This window comes from Solanum pennellii, chromosome 6 (genome assembly GCF_001406875.1).
Source record: "Solanum pennellii chromosome 6, SPENNV200".
Taxonomy (NCBI): domain Eukaryota; kingdom Viridiplantae; phylum Streptophyta; class Magnoliopsida; order Solanales; family Solanaceae; genus Solanum; species Solanum pennellii.
The window spans coordinates 928,996-955,526 of record NC_028642.1 but is presented as its reverse complement, the minus strand read 5'-3'; the positions used below and the strand labels follow the sequence as shown (position 1 = coordinate 955,526).

At 31.7% G+C, this 26,531-nt stretch overlaps 2 protein-coding genes across 3 annotated transcripts; both read left to right on the top strand.

Moving 5' to 3' along the window:
• Positions 1-5,862: 5,862 nt before the first annotated feature.
• LOC107021348 (ras-related protein Rab2BV-like) lies at positions 5,863-8,838 on the top strand. 2 transcript variants are annotated; one of them, XM_015221991.2, is made up of 3 exons: positions 5,863-6,016; positions 6,371-6,547; positions 8,083-8,838. In XM_015221991.2, exons 2-3 carry the CDS (start codon positions 6,383-6,385, stop codon positions 8,566-8,568), a joined length of 651 nt encoding a protein of 216 aa, XP_015077477.1. In that variant the 5' UTR covers positions 5,863-6,016; positions 6,371-6,382; the 3' UTR covers positions 8,569-8,838. The 2 variants fall into 2 exon arrangements, with proteins under 2 accessions (XP_015077477.1, XP_027773912.1); XM_027918111.1 differs by having other exon boundaries at positions 5,901-6,016; positions 6,359-6,547.
• A 6,289-nt stretch (positions 8,839-15,127) lies between these two features.
• LOC107023708 (serine/threonine-protein phosphatase PP1 isozyme 1) lies at positions 15,128-25,890 on the top strand. The gene is made up of 4 exons (XM_015224485.2): positions 15,128-15,741; positions 18,161-18,720; positions 18,796-19,015; positions 25,556-25,890. Exons 1-3 carry the CDS (start codon positions 15,516-15,518, stop codon positions 18,967-18,969), a joined length of 960 nt encoding a protein of 319 aa, XP_015079971.1. The 5' UTR covers positions 15,128-15,515; the 3' UTR covers positions 18,970-19,015; positions 25,556-25,890.
• Positions 25,891-26,531: the final 641 nt, after the last annotated feature.

The following is a 26,531-nucleotide window of genomic DNA, read 5'->3' as shown; positions in this document are numbered from 1 at the left end:
TTTTTGACATTTGAAAATGATTAATTTTCAAGTCAAATGATGTTGGGTTAGATAAAAGTGTGAACTTAATAAAAGAGAAACTCTGTCCTTTCATATAAAAGTTATGATTTCATTTTTGAATAAAAATTAAAACTTGACTCTCGTATGTTTAGATTTTGTAAAAGAAAAAATCTATTATTTTTCAATTTTGGTAAATAGAGCTTTGTGGTCGATGTGAAGAGATCATTCATACAATGTGAGAAAATTAAATTAAAAATAATCAGTTAATACGATTGTTGATTTATTAGACTAGTGAATCTTTAAAAGATTATATGGATTTGAAAGTTTGTTATAATATATAATTATAAGTATTTATTCATAAAAAAAATGGAGATATACGATTTAATAGTGTGGCAGTTTAAAATTTTAGTACTTTATTTATGAAATATACTACTAAGATTGTATAAGAGTTTGAAAAGCTTTAATAATTTTCATAATTATGAAAAAAAATTATGCTTGTATTATATCTTCAAACAAAATTTATGTCAATATTATTCGATATGAATTACTCTTTCCGTTTAAAAAAGGATGACCTGATTTTCTTTTTAGTCTATTTAAAAAAGAATGATCTCTTTCTTTTTTTGGTAACATTTTAAAATCAGTTTTCCACGTGGCATGTTTGAAGCCACAAAATCAAAGGACAATTTTGTATATTTAACCTAACTTTAATTTAGAATCACAAGATATAAAAAAAAATTATACTCTTAAACTTCGTGTCAAGTCAAATTAAATCATTCTTTATGAAACCGATAGATTATTTTAAATCAGGATTTGAGACATTTTGACCCAGTCACCAAAACATGACAGGTGAATTATAGTGTTAAAGTTTAATTAGTGGTTAATGAATAACAAATTATGAAGTTGACACAAAAAGAAAGAAAAAGGTGTGCATGCTATGATTGCATAATCACCACTAAAACTCCATCATCTTCACATCATTACCAATCCATCCAATTGCTTGGTTCTATAATAAACAAGTATTTTACTTATTTAGTACTCTCGTTGTCCCGTTTAGTTGCTATGTTGTTTAAAAATTAATTTGATTAATTTTTAAGTTAAAATTAGATTACAATAATTTAATATTTTGATTAAATATTTAGATATTTAAATATTATACGAAAAGTACTATAAATTATAATTTTTTTACATATCAATAGGATGAAAAATATTTTAAAGATACTAATTAATTTCTTATTCTTTACTCTGAAAAAGAAATTATGACAACTAAAAGGGAAAAAAATGAGTACTAGTTAGTGGAATACATTGATATCCGCTAATTTTTTTTGATAAATTTCATTTAAAAATATTCAAATTACAATATATTCTAACTGAACACATAATAAAATATTTTTATTAATCATATTAAATATAACTTTTGAAAAGGAAAAGGGGATTTTGCGCGTATTATCATGTGTGTTTGTAGTGTAGAATAAGTATTTATATTAGCTAGCCTCTTTTGATAAAATATATCATTCTTAATTAGAATAAGCCTAATTTTTTTTATAATTTATCAAAATTAATGCGTGTAATTAAAGAAAATGATATGTTTTAATTTGTGAATTTATTCATGAAAATGCTTGAGAAGACGCATAAAAAAAAATTTTAAACTTGAGTCAACTTAGCTAATAAAAATGATTTATTATTTAATTGCTCAATCGAAATGATAAGTATCTAACTAAAATTACTAGCAAATAAAATATTTTTGGTATTGTCTACTAAATAATTGTAACTCTCGTCACTCCTCATTATATATAAATAAATAATATAATAATTAGTCTACCTCATTGTTTGAAATAAGATACCTTTCGATGTTCTCTAATCTATGTGCATAATTAGAATATTATTTTAATATTAAATATATTGGGAACTTGCATTAATATACTAAGGAAACCCATGATAAGAGATGTTAGTGATATGGATGATTATGGGTGAATAATTGTCGTGAAATGATATCGGAGACGTATTTAGGATTTCGAGATGATGAGTGTTCTATTACGAAAAAATGAATTTAAATATAAATTTATTAGCTTATATCTTTAGATTCTTAAAACTAAATTAATTAAAATTTTAAAATTATAGGTCGAAAATATATAGTGCTACATCTTTAAGTTTTAATATAAATATATGATTTAATTTTCTAAAAAGTTAACAATGCTATTTTTTAAATAAATTTTCAATGTAACACATTTGAAAATTTTAAAAGATTAAGGAAATTCAAAAATATCACTGATAATCACGTCTTAAAGAGGTGTTACTCAATTTTCGAAATAAAACAAATAAGATAAGAGAATTCAAATTTCTAACATCACTTAGAGAGATAAACTCTATCATCATCGTATTATATGATACTTTGAACATAAGTTCAACACATCTATACTTAATTATTTTTACAAAATGTGACAATACTATAATGGACTAGAGAAGGGCTTGAGTTCACGTGAACCCATGAAGCTCCTAATATATACCCCTGGTCTTACTTCCCATAACTTTATACATGACTATCTCCTTTCTCATCTCACTCGCCTCTCTTCCTATTTTAATATATTTGAATATATATAGATGTATCTTTCTTAATTTTAATTGATAATAAGATATATGATATTTTAAAAATTATAAATAATAATAATATGTATACTAATAGAGTATATCTAATTATATATTCTCTCCTATTAATAAAGCTGCTCAATGTTCCTTGAGAGGCTAGCAAAAGAGTTGAAAATTTGAATTATCAAAAGTGTGGCTTAAATTAGCCAGCTTGTCTGCAAATTGATTGAACTCTCTAAAGCAATGATTGATACTAAAACCATGTTCTGCAACAATGCTCTGAATGTTATTTACATAATTAAGAATTTTCCATGGAATTGTCCACATGCTAACTCTAAACGTATCGATGGCGGAGTCAGAATTTTAAATAGAGGATTTAAGATATGAAAAATAGACACATGAAGTAGTCGAATAAAATTCTACATCTATTACATCTATCTAAAAATTTATGTAAATTAAATTTTTAAGAGTTGAATTGTATGGGGCCAATTGCGTATACAAGTATTATGTTCATTTGTGAAAATATATCCCTCTAAGATCTAACATTGAGCAAATTACAAGACATGATTATTTAATTGTATATAGATAGATTTTTATCATTATTTTAAACTTAGTTATGCTCTTTATAACTATATTATTATTATTTTAAAAAATATTACATTATACGATCATTGATAAAATATTATCAGTATAAAATAAAAATCAAAATGGATGACTTTCATCAACTAAGTAATTTAGCTACAAATTAACAACGAATATTTCAATTTTTTATTTTTCAATAGTGAGATTTCTAATAGAATCATACACACACTTTCCTTTACTTGTTTTAGATCATTTTTCATGACTATTCTTTTACTTTGAAACAAAATAATCTTTTACTTCGTTTCATACAATCACATTTTACAAACTATTGGTGCCCCAAACTAGGGATGACAATGGGATAGTGTGGGGTGTATTCATAAAAATTTTAATTCCCCCCCCCCCCCCCCACACACCACACACACGCCATAAAATTCATAAAAGGAAATTTATTATTTTATTAAGTTGTATTAATTTAATAGAACAGTGACTTAAAATTTTTTTTTTAGAGGTCAATTGAAAAAAATATAAAGAAATTAAATTATTTTTTATTAAATCATTTTCATTTACTATCTTGAATATTTTAGTAACTTTAAAAAAATTATCTTAATAAACTATGTTCTATTACTCTTATAACATTTAAAAAGTTAAAACTAAAAATAAAATTTAAACTCACATCACATATACCCACCCGCCCCTCCCCTCATTAGTGTTAAAAAAACTCACTTCAACCTGTCTCGCTTCACACCTGTCCGCGCAACCTTAAATTCGCTCCACCCTGTATAACTTACCCCCACCCCTAACCCGAAATCCGCTCGCCCCACCCAAACAATTGCTTCTTCGTTCTTTTTTTTAAAATTTTACATTCAATATTCGATATTTACATTAAAGTTCAACTAAATTTAAATTTGTACTGAAAAATTTCATATTAGGAATAAAACGCTTCTTAACAAAAACGACTTTCGTATTTCTTTAACCAGAAATCTCTGATTTAAACCATATTGACATTTTCTCATCTAGAATGACCACATAACCCCCCTCCCCTAAACTGATACAATCACCTATCCTTGTATTGATGAAGACATTGATTAAATAATTGGCATTTTAAGCACATATAAGAAATGTAGAAAAATAATCCGTAGTTCATGGGAAGAAACCCATGTTCTTACTCACAAAAATACATGACAGGCACTAAACATTCCCCATTCTACATGTTGTCAGCTCTTTGCCAGCCTGACGATGTCAGTCACAACCGACCTTCCACACATTTTCTTATTCTCCTCTTACCACTATTTTGTCAACTTATACAAACAACATCGATCGTTTCGTTCATTTTTATTTATCTATTTTATATATATATATATATATTTTACGTAGTATAATATAGATACATCATTAAATAGGGTGTAAATCATTATGTACAATATAGAAGGTTTTTTTTTAATTTTATATAATTTTAAATGTTATATAACTTATTAGTAAAGATAAAAAAGGCATAACGAATTAAATGATATGTTTATATAATATCATTTTAAATTTTTATCTTTAAGTTATGTGTTTGGGCCATAAAATTTTAAAAATCTTTCCACAAATATATTTTCAAACATTGGCTCTTTTTTGGAATTTTAGGACTTCCCTTCACAAAATTTCACCATAAATGTTTTTTCCTTTTTATCAGAGTTGAACTTCTCAAACTCGTTTGAACATAAATTCTTGAAAATTTAGCTTTAGAATTTGAAAAATGATTCATGACCAAATACAATTTTAACTTTAAAATATTATAAAAAAATTTACAAACTTCACAATAAAATATATATAACTAAATGCTGTTTTTAAAGTTTCAATTTAGTAAATTACTATAAAATAGGAGATTATTTCTGGGGAAAGCTTTCGTAAATAATCACTATAATAAACTTAATTATGCTATATACTTATAGTTTGTATATTTATGGATAGTAGCTATAATTTAAGATGCCTCGTTTGTAGAATTCGTGAATTTATATAATTTACACTTGCATTTGTGTAATTTTGTTATTTACCAAAGTTATACAAATTTTGAATTATACAAATATATAAATTATATAAAATTAAAAAGAGAAAATTGTATAGAATGGCAAATTATTAATACAAATTAATTGTTACAGTCATAGTTTATTTTAATTATAAATTCGTAGCAAACATTCCCTTTTTTTTGTCATATGATTCGCCATACAATTAGCCATTTTAGATGTACAATTAGCTATTTTATATATTTCGGTATAAAATATGTTTGTATTTGTATAAAACGAAAGAAAATTGTATATACAAGTATAAATATATATATATTTTCGTGATATACACTTATAATTATACAAATACAAATCCTATTATACAAATTACAAGGTATAAATAAATTTATACAAAACTGAACAATTTATATAAAATTCAATGTTTATAGCGAATTATACAAATCAAAAGCTCCATAACAAACATTAAATTTGCTATGAAACAATTATATAAACAATAGTTATATCATACTAATATAATTTTTATCTTTGACATATTAAAAGTTGTTCAATTAAAAAATTAAATCACATATTTATAACTAAAAATAAATCACATATTATAGTTAAAATAAATTAAAAATAATATTAACTAATTAACTAGTATACTCTTAAAAAAATATTATGTAGGAGACGAGTAGAGTTGTTGAAAAAATAGGTAGTAATTTGTGTATTTTTAAAATGGAGATACTCCACGTAGCTTACCATTTGCCGCACTTTCACACCAAAAATCTTGTATAGAAAAAACTTTTCTCCTCCAACATTTCAAAACTCCATTGTTTCTCTTTCTAAAGCTTTCTCTCACCTCCCAGGTAACCCATTTTGTACTAATTTGATCATCAATCTATTTTTGTATGTATGCGTATGAATTGTTTTTGTATACATATACGGTGGCGGATCCAGGATTTAAACTTTATAAGTTCAATTTTTGAAGTTTTTAGCATTGAACTCGTTATATTTTTGAAGTTAAAGAGGTTGTAACTGCTATTTATTGTGAATTTATGTTTAAATCAGTGTATTCAAATGAACCCGTACATCCACTCTTGGAGAGTATTTTTGCTTTGTATTTTCCATTTTTAGGGTTTGTTTGTGTTTGATTTGATTGGATTGTTGCAGATCTAGATGATGTTTATCTGTTTGTTGATTTTTTGTGGGTTTTAATACAGAGAATTGAAGTTATGGGGAATAGAGTGGATCATGAGTACGATTACTTGTTTAAGATCGTGTTGATTGGTGATTCTGGAGTTGGAAAATCGAACATTCTGTCTAGGTTTACGCGAAATGAGTTCTGTTTGGAGTCAAAATCTACTATTGGAGTTGAGTTCGCCACTAGAACTCTTCAGGTTAGTACTGATATCACTTTGTTCTAAGTTTAATTTGAAATTTGGTATCGTTTGAGCTCTTAATGTAGTAGTGGTGTTGTATTAGTTCATACCAAAAAAATTTACTCCTGAAAATTGGGGGCAGGGAATCGAACAGTCAGTAACAAGTTGAAAGTTCAGATTGCTATTAACATTCCCTGAAAATTGATACTCCTGTTGTAAACTGCTTGACAATTTTCATATCTCGAGATTTAAACTAAGTAAAGATTATTAACAATATTTTAGGAATGTAATCTGTATCATTTTTTGTATGGGGGGAATTGTTTCATGTAGTTTCTAGTTTAGGAAGATCTGATTTTTTATTTAAAAGAATAAATTTCGCTTGTTTTTCCTCCATATATAGTCAAATTGACTCTACAAAAGTGTAAAGAAAATGGAGATGGAGGGAATCATACTATCATCTATAGCCTAGTGGAATGTTGATTATTTTATGTGATTTTGTTGAATTTGTTGTGGTTATCGATGAGAATAGTGTAGAGATTGGTGGAGTGGTAAAGCTGGTGTATTTTTGGCATCTCCGGCATTCGAGTTGCCGGTTAAATGGATGACTAAAATTTTAGGTGGATCAGTTGATGATTGCCCTTTTTTTCCTCTGGTCTGATACAAGTCTGGCTAAATGACCATTTTTTATTTTAAAAGTTCTAAGGACAAATCAATATATTCTAGCATAAACATCAGGTACTGTGAACTCATGAAATCTGTTTCTTCCTCTTTTCAGTAGCCTACAATATTTAGTTGTATTTTCAAGTATGAACAAGATACTATCGCATAGATGCAGTCATGCAGCTGCAACATTCTGTATATATATTCTTGTTTGGAATGAAGTAGTTCAATGATTGTCCTGTGTAATGTTAGCAATGAATTTTTTTTGAGTTTTGATCTATATGTACTTCCACTAATGTGCTTTTAAGAAAAAATGTTGATCCGCTTATTGTATGCCTCGGTTTTCTTACTATCCTGCTGTTGTTACTGCTTATATCTCCATATATGTTGTGTTTTTGCTTTCCTTGAGACGAGGGTCTATCCGAAACAGTTTCTCTCTACCTGCCAGTACCTGCCAAGGTAGAGGTAAGGTCTGCGTACACTTTCCTCCCCATACCCCACTTATGGGACTATACTAAGAATGTTGTTGTTGGTCTTCTTATGACCTGGAATTTCCGCTTTTAACTGTTATATGTTGGCTTAATCTGATGCTTCTACGTTTTTTTGTTCTGTTGAAATGAAATTATTGGATGGCAGGACTAGTTGTCTCTCTGTAATTTGAATTTGAGTATTTTAATGGTGCTTATGTCCTTTGAGGAAAACCAAATGCTCTGGAATTCTCAACTTTTAAAACTCTTTACACTTGGTGAACCAGGTGTTTGCTTTCTGCTAGCCACAAGATCCAATTCCGTTTGATAAATTTGCTTTTTTGTTGGCGGGTAAACGTGGCTGAAATGGAATTTATTGTACTGGTATCAACACTCATGGGCTAATTTATCTACTTCATGATACAGGTTGAGGGAAAGACAGTCAAGGCCCAAATATGGGACACTGCAGGCCAAGAACGGTACCGAGCCATTACCAGTGCTTATTACAGAGGAGCAGTTGGTGCACTCCTTGTTTATGACATAACAAAGGGACAAACATTCGACAATGTTCAAAGGTGGCTCCGAGAATTGAGAGACCATGCAGATTCTAACATTGTCATTATGATGGCTGGAAACAAGTCCGACCTTAACCACCTTCGTGCAGTCTCTGAGCAGGATGGTCAAAATTTAGCTGAGAAGGAAGGACTGTCATTTCTTGAGACATCGGCATTGGAAGCAGTCAACGTAGATAAGGCTTTTCAGACTATACTAACCGAGATATACCATATCATAAGCAAGAAGGCGCTGGCTGCACAAGCAGCAGCCACAACCACTACTCTTCCCGGTCAGGGTACAACCATCAGTGTTAATGACACCTCTGATAATGTGAAGAGAGGCTGCTGTTCTACCTGAGTTAAAAAAGTTTGAACAAGGAAACGAGATTCGGTATATTTAAATTTTTTTGGTTTATTTTACATTATTCAGAGCAAGAGATGTAGATTACTTTCTTGATTATACAAGAGAAAGGGCTTGTGAATGTTAATTGTCCTAGTGATTTAGGAAAGATCTATTCTTCATGTGGTGTACTCTTTATCCATTTTCTTTTAGCTTATCTAATATCTTCCCAGATACTTGTTACTATACAGGAGATTCAATTAAATTCTTGCATCTTCATCTGTATTATTTTGACTTCTCTGGCTTTCTGTTAATTCAATTCCAAAGCATTTTTTGATTGAATTGGTAAATCTTGTTTCAATGTCTTTTGCTTGTTATAGCAAACCGATGTTGTATAAAATATATAATATAATATAACTGGAAAATTGATTTTATGGGAAATATGGTTATACTACTTTATGTGGAAAAAAAACTTTGATGTAAACACACAACCAAATCCACGAGTAAACAATGATAGAATTAGCAATCATTCCCAATTTCACCTTTTCTTTTAGTGATATTGAAAAGTCATTCTTCCACTTTTGGTAGTTTTATTCATGTTGTAGTCGTTTTCATTCTTTATAGTCGTTTTGACTTGCAAATAATAATGGGGGAATTAATTAGACACTATGGTTATAGCGTGTTAATTACGATTTGTAGCTATATTTTAGAGAAAGAAGAAAGGCGAGCGAGATTGAGAGAGGGAGGAGAGAGGTGAATTGTATTTGTTTGCCAAATAATTATATATATGTAACTAGAATAAATATGTATGTGTATATTTGGTGAACGAAATTGACAGAGGGAGGGGAGAAGTGAATTGTATCTGATATATAATTATATATATTATATGTGTACACCTATATATAATTTTTATATGTATCGTATAAGAGAGGAGAGAGGCGAGAGAGGGGGAAAGAAAGGAGCGCGACACACATAATTATAGCTAAAAAAAGTTATGGGTGATAATTAATTTAAACAATAATTATGTTATCTAATTAATATATATATATTTAATTATCTAAATAATTTCCTCAATAATTTATTTATTTCAATCTATTTGTTTTATTTTAATTTATTATAAAAATAACAAACTTATAATTTAAAATTTAAAATACATCGAATGAATCAAAATATTTGTTAATTTTTGTAATTTCAGGTGCGGTATATGAAAAATTGTGAAGTTAAAAAAATTATTATTTTTAAACGGATTAGAAAAAAATAAAAAAAATAATTAAAACAGATGAGTAATAGAAAATATCGCTTTCTCCGGGTGGGTTTCATGAAAAGCCCTCTCAAAGTCGCCTATGCTAACTAAAATAATTTTTTAATAATATTTATATTAAAGTTCGATTAATTTTAATTTTTAAATTCGTATCATATAAAACGGATGTGTACTTTAGCAAAGTTTATTTCAGATCGAAAGTTTGACTTTAAGACTTCTAATTAGAGAAACAATTAATTTCAACTAGAACATCATATTGATATATTCTTAATGATTCTAAGTTAAAAATATTAGAAGAGACTGAAATCTGAAAGTTAATGATAAAAGTAGAAATTATTTTAAGGACATTGTGTTAATTTAAAATAAAAGTTTATTGGGTTGAGATTACAAATTAATAACTTAAGCATATTCAATTAATTTCTTAAAATAAATAGAGAGTTTCCAATTCAAATTTTGTATTCAATTGATCACATAAGGTACATATTAGCTCCACACTTTGAAATTTGAATACCACCCACAAATTGAAACACTAGTTTTGTATATGTGTCAAAAGTTTTTTATTAAATATAATCTTATTTCAAGTTAAATATTGTTGCATAAATAAAATAAAAGAAAACGAACTATATTCTCAATTTAAACATGTATTGTATACAATTTAGGAATGTACAAGTCAAATCGTAAAGTCAAATTGACAAAAAAATGACTTTGTGGTTTGGTTTGGTGTTGGAGAAAAAAAACCAACCACTCGAATTAGTTTGGTTTAATAATTAAAGAAAAAAGTCAAATCAAACTCAACCCAAACCGACATAATATAAATATATAATTTTATTATATTTATGAATAAAAATATTATTTCTAATCTACTTTGTTAATATATTTTTAGTTATTTTATAATTTTTAATGTTTATATATATTATTTTAAGTTTGGGCTTGTAAAATTTTATAAACATTTGATTTTAATTCTCCTAAGATGAAAAGTTTCAATAATATCGTTATAGTTTTTCAACTTCAAAATTAACAATTTATTGGTAAATATTTCATCTTGCATTCACTTTTACTTTAGTCTTTGATCTTATTAATTTTAATACACTGAATGGTTAGATTTCAAGAAAAAAATATTTTGTACTCGTATGAATTTTATCTCTTTTCAAAGATTTCTATCCATTTAACAATTAATATTTTTAAGATTTAGCTTATCACATATGTAAGTGAAAATATATTCTCAAACACCATATAGTTACAAAAAAAAAAAAAGAAAAGCGATAAACCGACTAAAGCCAAAATTGAAAAATCTGACTTTATGAGATTTGATTCAATTTGTAAATTTTATAAATCAAAATAATTAATTTAAATTTTTTAATAAAAAATTAAATCAAATCAAATCAATCTATCAGTTATTAGTTGGTCACGAGAAAAAAACCATGATGATAAAAACGAGGTTCAACTACAACATGGCAGAACAAGACAATTATTCTAACTGTTACTGCCCAAATATTTAGGTCAAGTACATTTTCAATTTCTCTTTTTGCAATATGGATTTTGGCATTTTTTATGAATCAGAAAATCACTGATTTTTTTAAATTTATTTTTACTAGTATTTATATATTGAGCTTTAATTCGAAGTAAGATGTACCTATTCTACATCAACAAATGAATATATGATATGTACATTAAATATTATTTTGTAATCGTCTCAATTTAGAGAAACTAGACATCTCATGATAGAGGAATATGTAGCATATCAAATGAAGGTAAGGCTATCAATAAGAGCTGTGGTGAAGTGATAAGTAATTTTTCATTTTTAATCAATAGGTTTCACGTTCAAGCACTCTTGGATACGGAGTCGCATTTATTAGGAAGCGTTTTGCCCCCAACTAGAACTTTTCGATGTGAATCCAGATTTAGTCGAACACCGGATGAATGACATAATAGTTCAACTCGAAAAGAGTGACCACAAAGTGTGTTTGGTATGAAAACTGTTTTTAATTTTTTTTAAAATTTGATTGACTTAAATATTTTTCAAATAAGCTTATTTTCCTCATATTTAAGCAAAGATACTTTACATTCGGAAAAAACCTTACCTCAACTTTTCATCCTAACTCAAGTCTCAGGTAATGATTCTTGATATTAATTTGGGAATAAATCCTATTCTCAATTCAAGACCCAACTCCCGCATCATAAGTCGAATATGTGTCGAATTTTGGTTTGGGTGCCGGATACCGAGTTATGATTTGAGATCAAATTAATCTTGGATCGGGTATTGGTGTGGGGTCTCGAGTTAGGTGTTGGGTGAGGTTTCGAGTTTGGTTAGGATACGAGACCGGATCTCGCATCGGGTATTGAGGTTGAGTCTCGAGTTAGGTGTTGAGGCGAGGTTTCCAGTCGGGTGTTGGAGCCAAATTTTTTATGAAGAGTCAAGGCCAAGTCCTAGGTTAGGTGTCGAGTTCGAATTTCAAATCGATAGTTAAGTGATGTATTGAACTACAATGTAAATTAACCAAAGCAACACTTAAAATTATTATAGAAGAAACCATTTGTCGTCAAAATCACGTCGTGGATCTTGGCTTTGAGAAATTTAAACTTCAAAATTCAGGAAAATTTCAATCTATTTTGTCAAGTTCTAATATATTTCTTCAACTACAAAAAAACGTGTATTCATACATAATAATGGCACTAAAAATCGTGATTTTATTGTCTCGAAATTATAAATAGCGAAATCAAAATTTAAATTTTTTTTTAATCATAAATTCGTGATTTGACAAAAAAAAAAGCAATAAAAATTACCTATTTAAAATTGTTCGAGAAAAAAATAAAAATAAAATTCAATTTCAGTTTAAACTTCACATGTGTAGTACATGTATATTGATGTATAATTCTGTATAAACTTGTATAAAGAATGTGTAATAATATATACTAAAATATTAATAAGAAGAAGAATAACACGAACAAAAAAAAAGTGTGGAACTTCTATGATGCCTCATATATATTATTGACAATGACAATGGGCAATATATATACATTCTGATACACTAAAGAAACATAATTATACAACATTACACATAATATACACACTTATACTTTTATATACAAAAATGATTCTTGTCCCTTTCACAATTTAATTCGCAAAATATCATCTAAAGAGGGTCTAATATATCAAATAATGAATCTCAAACTTTAATACAAGCTTCATTCGAACAGTTTCACCAATCGAAGAAACAAAAGAAAATTCAAATGAAATAGAAGAGGGAGAAGAAGAAAAATCTACAAGTAAAAGTGTCACGACTCGAGACTATCCATAGTCGTAATAACGGTACCTAGAATTACATGTGACCCCAAGCTAACTTCATGGTCTGATATGACACTAAAAATCAACAATAATAAGCAACATATGAAAGTAAATGAGGGAAAAACGAAAGCTCACTGAAATATTCTTAAAAAGACACATTGAATGAGAAAACATCTAATAAATGCCCCAAAACTGGTACTACATTTATATGTTTAAAAGCCTATGTTAGTATGAGTTGCTAGGAAAAGTTCCTTGTTAACTCCAACAGTTTAATTATAACGTAAATAAATCGTACTGAAACAAAGATAAAATCGTCTTCGAAGTATGAGGACCCACTAATGTACTATTGTGTTGATCGGGTATTATAATAATTGTTGTCCGAATATTGAATATCTTAATCTATATAATCAAACAACATATGTCAAAAATATGTGGTCAATATTTTGAACATACGATGTATGTAAGATAATGCATGATAGCATGATAACTGAACGCGATGAATCAATACTAGTATACTTAGGGTTTATAAGAATATCATTTAAAACATGAAATTTATAAGCAAAATATGTAATTAAAGATTAATCATGAAGAATAACTGAATTGTAATAAGAACCCTAAAAATCATAGAATCCCTAGGTTTGGAGAATATTTAAGGTTTCATTGGGACTCAATGAGTGAAGGAATACCTACTGATGAAATTTTACATACCTAGAATAAAGAACGCCACACGGAATTCCTTGAATGAAAACTTAAAGCTTGGAACTTTAGCTTGCTTGAGAGGGGACTTGTGAAAGAAGAAACTTAGTTTAGGAGGTTGAGCATGAAAGTGAGGGTCTAAGTTTCAAAGAATTCCTTAATCCCACTTAAAATAGTCAAAAACGACGTAGTGAAGGAATTAAAAGATGAAGAAAAACCAAAATATTTTTTAAAATTAAAAACTCCAGATGCCATCTACGGACGCCTCCTAGGGTTCATAGATCACTTTACGGTTGATGGAAGTAGCCATAAATGGAAAGATTTCTTGGGTTTTGAGGTCAAATTCACGAACCTTTTTACGGTCTGTAGATCACTCTACGGGTTTGTAAAAATGCCTGTAGAAGTAGGGTTGCACAAAGTTAAGTTGTTGAGGTTCTGAGCTACGGATCAAGCCGTTGAAGATTTTTACGACTTGTAGATGTGATTGTGAAAGCACAAATTTTTGATAACTCTGAACTTTCTTGATCAGGTTTGATTTTAAAAACTTTAGGGGTGTTACGAAAAGGAAAATAATTGGAGATGTCCTTTCAGTATAAAAGTTGAAGTAATTACTTAAAAATATACTTAACTGTCAAAATTGGTCAACAATTTTAAACTTTATCAAATATAATCACTAACCTCTCTTTTCCCGGCACAACGAAAACTCGCTTTTCCTCTCCTAGCATATCTTCATTCTCTGTCATTCTTCTTCATCCTCTTTTCTCTCTAATTCATGTATCCATCTCAAATTCAAATAGCCTAATGTTTGTCACTTCAAAATACTTATGCTTGCCAGAATCTCCACTGGAAGACATTTTCATCGGCAAACAATCATGCATCAAGATTTAAACAACAATAATTTTCATATCCACCTGAAATTCAATGCCCCCATAGTTAGTCGCTCCCCAAAGTACTTCACGATCGTGCTTATAAGAAATTCCACCATCAGAGATTCACTTTCATCAGTAAACGATCAATTGCCGAGTTTCAACAACAACAACAACAAAGTGCTATTTTTCAAACTCTCTCTTCGTAACATAAATTCATATAGTTATCTTAACCAGATAATCATATATGAAACTGATTTAAAGTGTGATGTGCAATTCAGAAACCTACATACTAATTATAAAAAAAAATCAAATGTCAAATAAAAATTATACATATAAATTTCATCGTAACAAAATTTACACTAACCAACTACCAAACGACCCTCTTTCTTGAAACTTTAATTTGGTTAGGTCGTATGAAATATTTTAGAAACCTAAAAAAATGCAAAAGGGACTTATTATTAAGGAAATGGCGCCGTCCTCCAATGAGCAATGACCTCAAGTAGGGGTACACCCTCACATGATTCATGTCACATTTTTTAGCAAACAACGTTAGATTTAGCAATTATCAAGGAAGCCACCACACGAGCAAACACAATTTCATATTTTTTTTTCTATAGTAAAAAGTATTAATCCCTCCTTGATTTTCCCTTTTTTCTCAAATATCAAATCTACAATCTTTTTTTTTTCTTGTAAAAATCGATTCTTGAAAGAAAAAACAAAAAAAGAAGACACCCCTTTTCTTGTTTTTCCCCTTTCCCTTTTCCCTTTTTGTTGTTTGGTTTGTTTTGGATTGTGGGTGTTTCTCTTCTAGTGTTTGTTGTGGAGAAAGATAACAAAAAGGGGTCTCAAAGAAATGGCACAAAATGAGCATCAACAGCAGCAGCAGCAGCAGCAAGGGTTAATAGAGCCTGCTGTTCTTGATGATATTATCAATAGGCTTTTGGAGTTTAGAAATGCAAGAACTGTTAGGCAGGTTCAGATTTCTGAGGCTGAGATCCGTTCCCTTTGTAGTGCTTCAAGGGAAATCTTTCTTCAACAACCTAATCTCCTTGAACTTGAAGCACCCATCAAGATCTGTGGTAAAATTCTTGTTCTCCATCTTTTTGTTGACCACAAATAGCTTGATTTATCATCTTATCATGTTTTTTAGGCATAAAGAATTGATTTTGTTTTTGATATATCTTTTGTAATTATGATTAAACCTGTTGGTTGTCGTGGGAGGAAGTGGTGGATCCAGGATTTTATGGCTATGGATTTTTACATAAACTTGTATGGGCGTAATTGCAAGCTAAAAGTTCCTCAAAAGAAAATGGGAGGAGGAGTTCTTTGGATTGGTTCAAGAAAAAAAAAAAGGAGAGGTAATATACCTTCACATATGGTAGTAATCAAAAAGGAAAACCAGGGAGAAGGAGGGTATTTTTGCTGTTGAGTAGGAGAACTGAAATGAAGGCTCAATGTTTTGAAGCTAGTACAAATAGATTAATAAGAAAGAAAGAGTTAAAAAAAAGATTAAATGGAGAAGTCAGCAAAGAATGAGTAACATAAATGGAATAACAAAATAAGAGAGTGAAGTGAAACATGAGAAAAATAATCAGCTAAGTTTAAAAGAGTGCTTTAACGGAGGTTCGATCTCACATGCCTTCCCAATATATCACTTGAAAGAGCTTTGCTTTCCGCCTTTAAACCAGAACATCCGTCAGGCTTTTGTTCCATCGGTGCTCGCTGTTGTATATATAGCAATTTTTTTTAAAACTTAAATATATATTGTTCGAGGGGAACGTGGGTCTGCTCCTGATGGGAGGTGACAAGTATTTGTGGAATTAGTGGAGGTTTGCGAAAGTTCAATTCGCCTAGATACCACGATCGTCAATATTAAGTTATCATAAAGATGGCAACTTTTGTTATAAATTGGAAATTAATCTGGTCCCTGATTTAGGAAGGGATGGTGGGTGGGATTCTATGAGGTAGGTAATATGTATATTTGTTTGGTCGAAATTTGTATATGCCTCAAATCTGTAATTAGTTGCGGTCAACTATATGAATCCTCAGTATTTGTTTCCCGTTGTTTGCTCACGTTTCATTTCGGTACTCGCAAAAGACAAATTAGGGCTTCTTTATATTTTCTGCTAATTTGGAAGGAGTAGGTGGGTTTTATGAGGTAGGTAGCATGTATACTTTGGTTCATCGAATTTATATATTCCTCAACTATAATTAGTTGCGGTCAGCTATATGAGTCCTCAGTATTTGCTTCGCGTTGTTTGTGCACGTTTCATTCCGTACTCACAAAGACAAATTAGGGCTTCTTTATATTTGGGTAAGGTTTATGAGGCAGGTAACGTGTATATTTTGTTTCATCGGATTTGTATATGCCTCAGTTTGTAATTTGTTGTGGTAGCTATATGAATCCCCAGAATTTGTTTCACGTTGTTTGCACACATTTCATTTCGGTACTCGTGAAAGACAAATTAAGGCTTCTTTATATTTCCCACTTAAATACAGATGCTACTTGCTCTAGTTTATCAAATAGTAAAATGTTTTATGCATCTTTTTAAACTTTGATGATGCACAATTTGCTCACTCGTCTTATATTACATGTATGAGGTAGGGTAACATGTAAAGTTGTTTGTTCTAATATATCCAATAACAACTATGTTTAATCCCAATTAGTTGGGGTTAGCTATATGAATCCTCAATGTCTATTCTGCTTCATTTGGACCCTTTTGATTCCATGATTTGTCTATTAAGGCAAATAAGGGCTTTTCAATATTTTCTACTGAAATACAAATCTCGACTTGGTCTAGTTTATTTGTACGTTTATTTTGGGGAGCTTTGTTAACCTTGATTGTGAACTTGCCTAATCATTTACATTTCAGTTGAGTGCGTTTTGTGCATTCATGGCTTACATGTGGGTAATTGGTTTCATATTTTTTTTTCTTAATGTTAAGTGTAGAATGTTAACATTAGGGTGAGGAGTTGAATATCATATGTGCTTTGTCTCTGTACCAGCTTGTTACTGCACTTCTATTATTAAAATTTACCATTGTTTAAAAAAAAAAGAAGATAAATCAGTATCGTTCTTTCAATTTTCGGGTTATGAAAACGGTGTACTGGTTATATTTAGGCATTATGGCTACTAAAAGGGAGGAAGGAGGTAATAAATTCTTTCATTCTCATCATAATTCTCTTGTCTATCTTGAAAACAGTGGAATGGTGTACATGATATCTTTATTTTATCTGCCTTGTATAGTCATTGCGATGTACTGTGCTTCATTTGAAATATTGTATCGTCGTGATTATGTTATATCACGAAGTCGGTTTATTTTGTGATAGGTTGCTTTCCCCCAAAAATTACATTTTGCTTTTATTGTTTTGTATTTTGGTTCTTTTTACTGTTTCTTTCTTAGCCAGTGCATGGGATTATTCATATTAAAACAGTATTGGACTGATAAATTTGTCTCGTGTCCCCTCTCTTTGTTTTTTTTTTTGTCTGGATTCTAGGTGACATTCATGGCCAGTATGGTGATCTTTTGAGGCTTTTTGAATATGGGGGATTTCCTCCTGAGGCTAACTATTTGTTTTTAGGGGACTATGTGGACCGTGGTAAACAGAGTTTGGAAACAATATGCCTTCTGCTTGCATACAAAATCAAATATCCTGAAAACTTCTTTCTCTTGAGAGGAAATCATGAATGTGCTTCTATTAATCGGATTTATGGTTTCTATGATGAATGTAAGCGCCGATTCAATGTGAAGCTATGGAAATGCTTCACAGAATGTTTCAATTGTCTTCCCGTTGCTGCTCTCATAGATGAGAAAATACTGTGCATGCATGGTGGTCTTTCTCCAGATTTAACAAACTTGGATCAGATAAGAAATTTACCTCGTCCAACTGATGTTCCAGATTCTGGGTTGCTGTGTGATTTACTTTGGTCAGATCCTAGCCGGGAAGTTAAAGGTTGGGGAATGAATGATAGGGGAGTTTCATATACTTTTGGTCCTGATAAGGTTGCAGAATTCTTGATGCAACACGATATGGACCTTGTTTGTCGTGCCCACCAGGTATTCATACGATTTTGCTTCTTTTTTGTGTTCCCTTTATGTTTTCCCATATTGACCAGAATATTCTGAACCTAGGTTGTTGAAGATGGTTATGAATTTTTTGCTGAGAGGCAGCTAGTGACAATATTTTCGGCCCCAAACTACTGTGGTGAATTTGATAATGCTGGTGCAATGATGAGTGTTGATGAAAGTTTAATGTGCTCGTTCCAGATACTGAAGCCAACAGATAGAAAACCTCGGTTTTTATGAGGCAAAAGTCGATAGCTTTTATCTATGCGCTCGCAGAGCACCTAAGGTTAGTAGCTTGATACAATCTTATTTCCCTTTATATATGCAACACTTGTGCTGTTTCCATGATAGAATGAACAGCCTGTCTTAGAAATGTCTCATTTTTGTCATCGGTTAATTTCATGATATTGAAGTGAAAGTGTCTTTGGCTTGTCATTTTCCTACTCTCAAATTATTTTGCCTGATAAGGTAAGATTTTAAACAGTATCGTATCAAACTGATACTGCGAAAGTACTGAGATAATGCTGGCTTTATTACATTAAAATCCCTAGCAGTCTAGCTTGCATGTGCACCATTTTATTTGAATTCATAACAAAGTTTATATCTTTCCAATAGTTCAAGTAATGCAAACAACTATATTTCAGACCTTCTCCTTTTTGCTTTCAGAACATCCTCTTATTTCTTTCAATCCCTATTTTCCAAACTATGCTAAGAGGAATAACTCTCAGATATTCTTTAGGGGTGCTTCTGCGAGCTATGAACTTGCCATATAGTCCAATAGATGCCACAGTTAACTATGAACATGGTCTACACTTGCCAAGTAAATTCACAATGCACAGAAATATGATCCATAGATTCACGAGATTTCTCACACTAGTAGCATCTGCTGCACATTATCCAACCCCTTCTCGTCAAGTTTTCTTGAGTTAAACATGCTACATGAGATAATAGTCAACCAGAAAACGGAACTTTTGTTGGGAGTGTAGTTGTACATTTTAAGTCCACTTTTGTGATTGCACTGGCTGAATTGCATTGATTTTTTTATAAAGTGAGCTGACAATAAAAGCACATTTACTAGCTTTCCATAGTAGGCATTCTGGCAAGTGGCAACAACACTACTGATTGCATCTTCTGAATGAATAAATACTACTTCCTGCATTTTCCTGTCAAAGAGATTCCTTCTGAACCGGATGTCTATATCAGTTAAAATTCTAGCTAAGAGGACTTCAGGATTATATGCCAGTCTGTACAGATTGGAAAATTGATTTTTCTGCAAATCAAAGCCATTGCAGTTATCTTCCCAAAGTCCGATTGTCTCATTGCCTACCCTCAAGACAACATACATGTTGAATTACTCCTAGTTCTGTCTCCAAACAGCCACTCCATATGGAGTCTTCACTGCTTTAGGTTCCCATCAACCCTCTCTTCCATAATCACCTCTACCACTGCTTTCCAGATAACTTTTTCCCATCATTTAACCTTCATAGCTATTTACATAGCAAGCTCTGATTGTAACCTCCATTCTTCTGATTTTTGTCTCAATGGTCCACTTTACTAGATGAAATTTCCTTGTTTCTGGATTGCCTTCTCATAGGAAGTGCCTTTGTGGATTCTTCTCCACACTAGCTGGCGTTGGGATTTGAGACATTAGATAGGATGGGATACCATCAAGAATACTATATAGTAATGTCAAAATATAATCACTTTAAAGGTATAACTGCTGTACATTACTTTTTCACGCTCCCATTCTGCCTGGTTTACTTTGGTCGTTTAGTCTGTCCCACTAGGGCTGAATAATTTTGTTCATTCGAAAAGATACAATCTTTAAAGTTGAGCAAACTTAAAATATTGCTTTATGTTATTTTGAATTTTGTTTATCGTTCTACCCTTTTCATGTCTTTCAAAAATTATTTTAGCATATGATCAGGCCTAAATACAAAACTGATTCTTACCAATCAAGGTAGGTCCCTTAATGTGGTAAGGAAGTACTTCTCCATCAAGACCGATAAAAGGTCACTAGATGGTTCACTTCTAGATTGGTTTCCCGTCTCACTTATCCCGAAATTCCCACCTTTTCTCTCCTATGACACTCCATAACTAAGCTTCAGGAAAAGAGTATGGTGTTTGTGGTTCAGCTACTTTTTATCCTCTTCTCAAGTTCAATATGATCCAAAGAAAAATGGTGGGGTAAATAAAGCTTATTGCAATTATATTTGACATGACCATTTGGTTGATACTACTTTAATGTGTATTCTGATTAAAAATGATGATGCTTTTTGAGACAGAAGATTCATTTAGGATATGTGGTATGAAGTATCAATTTTTTACTTCTTCTTTTTCTAATAGCGCACAAAGTTAAACAATAACCACAAAAAAGTACAGTCATTTACTGCTGGTTTTTACCTGTTTACTTAGTTGATTTTCTCCCTTAATCTATTTTTGTTTGAGTTATTTTCCACTTCCTTTTTGGTTTTGGGGTAAAAAACACGACTAAAACCCTGTTATATGGTTTATTATGAAATGCTCTATGACTTGGAATTTTGCTGCGTATCCTGCTGATTTGAGAGTTTATATGTGAGAAATTGTTACCAGAGAATCCAACTTTGGCATGATATAATTTCTAAATCAGCCTTGTGATATATTTTTTGTGAAGAAGTGATTAGCGGTGGCATCTGACAGTTGTTGTAACTTGAAGAAAATTGAAGATTTAGAATGTGACATTTCAAAGAAAGCAAATGAAGTTAGAAGGAAGGAAATAGATAATTGTCCTTGGTGCTTGTTTTAAAAGCACACATGATCTTGTGTTTAGATTTGTTTGAAGAAAGATAAGCAATGGTGTTATTTGTATTCTGTCCTTAGTATGTAATTTGGTCATTGGCCAATTTTAAATATGTTTAAAGCTTTTCTTCCTTCTCCTTTTATTCTTTCCCTAAATTGAACAACACAAACAATCTTCTATTTCTCCTACTTCTCCTATCCCTCTGTTGCTCTATCTTTCTCCAATCTAATGAAATGTCAGAGCCTCTCTGTTAGTGGAAATGAACTCCCATGTCCTTTTCCAGTTGCATCTTCATTAGTGAATTTGCTTAGAAACAGAATACTATATTTCCATGAGGAGCAAAACAGTCACTTCCGAATAGCATTGTTGGTCTTATAACTGGGGATGTCTTGTTCTTTAATGGCTCAACATTCTCTTCCATATAATAGTGTTGGTCTTATAACTATTCTATAGAACTTAGGTTTCACTTTGCTATACATTGTTCTATCACATAACACTAGTTAGCACTTCTCCATTTCAACCATTCACTTTTGATTTCTGTGTAACTTCTTTTTATTCTGTTCTCTGGAACTACGAACATAAGATCCTGACACTCTACCCGCGTTGGAAATGATTCACCATAACTTGTTACTGCTGCTAGAATTTTATCCTCCGAAACTCATTGAGAACTGTACATCAAAATGAAGTCTCTTGCATAACACTTCGAAATGAATATATTCTCGGTTCCTTGAAATGAGCTATGGTATTGCAAATCTTAGAGATATTATCAACATATTTGAGGCTTTTAGAAGGCTATGTCAGTCAACGTGGAGAGTAGTGACACCCGAAATGGTTGTCTGTGAAATGAATAGTACCAAAACAATCTTGGAAGATAAACGAAATGCTTGAATAATCGTCAGAAGGTAGCAATGCTTGAATGGTTGTGAGAAAGAGGAGTGACATTGGTGATTAGAGAGGGGCAACACCAGACACCAAAAGAAAGAGAACTTGAAAATATTGTTTGAGAGGGCAACCAACTTTGTTCTTGCAAGAGGCATAAGGCCACTCACTAGAAGTAGAAACTGTCTTGAGTTCGATGAAGATCATAGAGATTCTGATACCATATAAGGATCAGAAGAGAACTTCTTCGTGACTTGATTAACTTACAATGTACAAGATTACCTCCTTATAGAGGAAGTTTTAGGTGATGTATGTATGGTGGGCAATCATTTTGTCTGCAAATAAGCTAAGTTGATGTTTTATAATTAAATGCCAAATTTCCTCAGATATGGTATAGAGTACTCTATATGGTTTTCTTTATTCAAGTGTAATGAATGTAGACACATATTTTGTTATATTGGTGATATGGTAAGAAAATGTACTTTGTGCTTAACTCAATGTCAAGAGGTAGTTCGTGAAGTTGGGTTTGTTTAAAGATCATACAAGTAGTTTTCAAGTAGCAGTTCATGGGACATTCTTACCATCCCTATCCATGCCCAAGGTTGGAACATTTTGTGCGTGGACTACATAACATGACAGTCAATATTAGGTAAACTAAGAAAAGGAATGGTTCTATTCTGTTACCAAATGAATATTGGCTAAGCTAGCTCATGGAGTGTGGATTATCTACGGACCATATAAGGAGACAACTTCTTCTCTCCATCAATATGAGATTTTTTAACACCCTCGCGTGCCTACCATGTTCATGAGTTGCCATAATTGTCTAATAACAGGACAATGAATGTGGCTAGTATTTTCCCTAGCAGCTCTGCACAAAAAGCGTCTAGAACATTGTTGGGATCCACCCCCCCTTGAAGTTTATCCAGTGTGAGGCAAGCCTAATCAGAATGTTTTAAGCTGAGTTTACAGAATAAGTTTTTTTTCTAGCTCCCAATCATGCAGTAGCCTTTTAAAAGTAATATTCCATCTGTGTACTCCTTGTGTTGATTCCAGATTAATGTCTGGCATAGTGGCAATGCTAAAGAATTTAGGAAGAGTTCCTTTAGAGGTCCATGACCAAGCCAATTATCACACCAAAAAAGAACTTTCCTTTCATTGCCAACTCTTAAACTAATATTTCCAGCTATCAAAGACCAGAGGGATCTGATTGCTTTCCAGACTCCTACACCATGGGGGCTCACAGCCACCTTTGAGCACCACTGATCATCTTGACCATACTTGTCATGAATGACATTTCTCCATAAAGCATATGTTTCAAGATTATACCTCCATAACCACTTCATTAGTAAGCTTTGGTTGAGTATTTAGGTTCCTGATGCCAAGGCCACCATCTTTTTTGGATTCGATAAGAACACCCCAATTAACCAGGTGGAATGCTCTTTTTTTTGTTGTTGCTTTGCCATATGAAACTCCTCCTGATCTTGTCAATTCTTTTCCTTAACTTGCTAGGTAAAGGAAAAAGAGACATGACATAAGTAGGAAGGCATCCAAAACACTATTGACAATTATGCCCCTACCACCTAGAGATAAGTATTGTCATCCAAGAGACTAAGACATATGAGCCATATAGGAAAAAATAAACTAAAAGACCCATATAAGAAGACAAGAACACATTTCCTCAACTAATGTAGGAGGAACCTAGGGAGGCCCGAAACATCTAAATACCGAAGGATTTTGTAAGAGTTGAAACTTTATTCACATAAAAGAACAACAAAATGAAACCACAAAGCTGCAACATGGTACTAGCTAAAACATTAGGGAAGTCTTCATAATTAGTTCAAATTTTCGGTTTGAATCGTCTTCATATTTATTGATCACTGAGATGTAGTTCTCTATCATCTGTTTAAGCAGTCCCATAATGTTTTTCATTTTTGAAGTGTTTTGTGAAGTTGACTTTCGAAGACAACAAAGGTCGTTTCTTTTTCCCTTTTTCTTTCTTTTGCTCAAATTTCCCCTCTTCGACCTTTGCCTTTTTCTAGTGAAATTGGGGAGCTCAGCCTCGTGAACTATGTTAAAGAATGACAAAAGTCTCACATCGGTGATTAATGAGATGGGTGTACTCCTTATAAGGCTTGGGCATTCCTCCTCTCTTTGAGCTAGCTTTTGGGGTGTGAGTTAGGTCTGAGACCTAATTTCATATGGTATCAGAGCAGGGCCCGTCTCACCCTATGTTGGGATCCCCAAAATCAAATTGCCCACGCACCAGATGCTAAGCACTAGGCGTGAGGTGAGGTGTTAAAGAATGACAAAAGTTTCACATCGGTGATTAATGAGATGAGTGGATTTTTTATAAGGCTTGGGGAATCCTCCTCCCTTTGAGCTAGCTTTTGGGGTGTGAGTAGGCCTGAGACCTAATTTCATAAACTAGCAGCATCAAGCAGTATAACCACAAAATGAATTCTTTTGGTAGGCAGTAGCACCATTACCAGTTATTGCAAACCAGTGGGTCGATCTCCAATTTTCGCAAAATTTTGAATTATCTTATTTTACATTTGATATTGTCTTCTTGATGTTAGTGTATTTTGCTTCTGCTGTTCAAGTTATTCCCAATCTGTCAGCTATGTTTCCTCTTTTTTGATAATCGAGAAATCATCAGAAGCCGATGACACATGGTTCAAAACTAGGTGGATAATTGACCTGTTCCTCTATCCCTCTCAAACTAAAATACCGGACTTTTTCATCTACGTTGGAGTTTGAACTCGTAAATATGTGTAACTCGCTCATCACATGCTATGCTCTTACCACTAGACCAAAGCCTTGGGGGCAATTTATTTGACTGACTTTTCTTTTTGCAAGGATGGGGATCATGTTCTATCTGATAAATAATGATGCAGATGAAGATCTTACTACCAGCAAAAATCTTATGCATCCATATTTTGCTTCCAACATTTCTTGTTTCTTTATCGGTTGAATAGTAGACCTGAAAACATTATGGAATTGACCATAAATACTTGTGCATGTGGTATTTAGGGAAAAGTTATCTGAAAAGCTATGTTTCTGCGATCAGTTATGCTAAAACTTGAGCTTTTGCATCGTTTTGCATTATGCATCTTGAACAGATGTTTGTTTTTCTTTAGTTAGTCTTTAAGAAGTTTATCTTGTATGCAGAAATTCTTATGGCTGGCAAAGAGAAGTTGAAGATGAAGACAACTTCTGGGATGTACATCGTATGAGTATGTTTTAGAACGGAGAGGAGCTAGTTGTTGGTTATAAAAGCCTTCTCTTCCGAGCTAAAATATCGAGGACCTAACTGTAGTTTTGAGGTGGCCTCAAGGCCACATACTATTTTCATTTTGAATCTGTCTTTTCTTATTTTACTTAATTTCATGCAATTTATGAATTAAAACATCGGTATGTAAATTGCGGTGCAGATATGTAGATTGTTGATACTAAAAAATTGCTCTGTTGCAGCAACTTCCTTAACTGGATAGTAGTTTCTCTGAGTCTTTATGGTTTGGTACTGGTTCTTATTGACCATCTGGTGTTGAAGATAATTAGATTCGTTCTGCAGTTGGGGACGTAGTAATTCTATAAATGTGTTGGTAGGAGGTAGTAATTCGATATATGTGTTGGTGGGAGGTAGTAATCCGATAAATGTGTTGGTGGGAGGTAGTAATCCGATAAATGTGTTTGGTGGGAGGTAGTAGTTCAATAAATGTGTTGGTAGGAGGTAGTAATTCGATAAATGTGTTGGTGGGAGGTAGTAAATCGATATATGTGTTGGTGGGAGGTAGTAATTCGATAAATGTGTTGGTGGGAGGTAGTAAATCGATATCTTGATTAAAAGACCTATTTTTCCTCAATTTGTTACCTTTTTCACTCTTTATCGTAGCCCTTTTCCTAGCTTAAGAGCCACATGTACCGATATAAATTTCTTCGTTCTTAATTAGATATGTTTGAGTCTTTGAAAATGGAAAAAAAAATCTTTTAGAATTGTCATATTCATTTTAAATTTAGTCGGACCCTATTACACCGGGTCATACACATATATAAGTTTGTGTAAAAGACTAAAATCAATTAATCCATGTCCGACTTAATAAAAACATCAATTAAGGATGTCTTATCTAATTTTTTAAAAAACGTA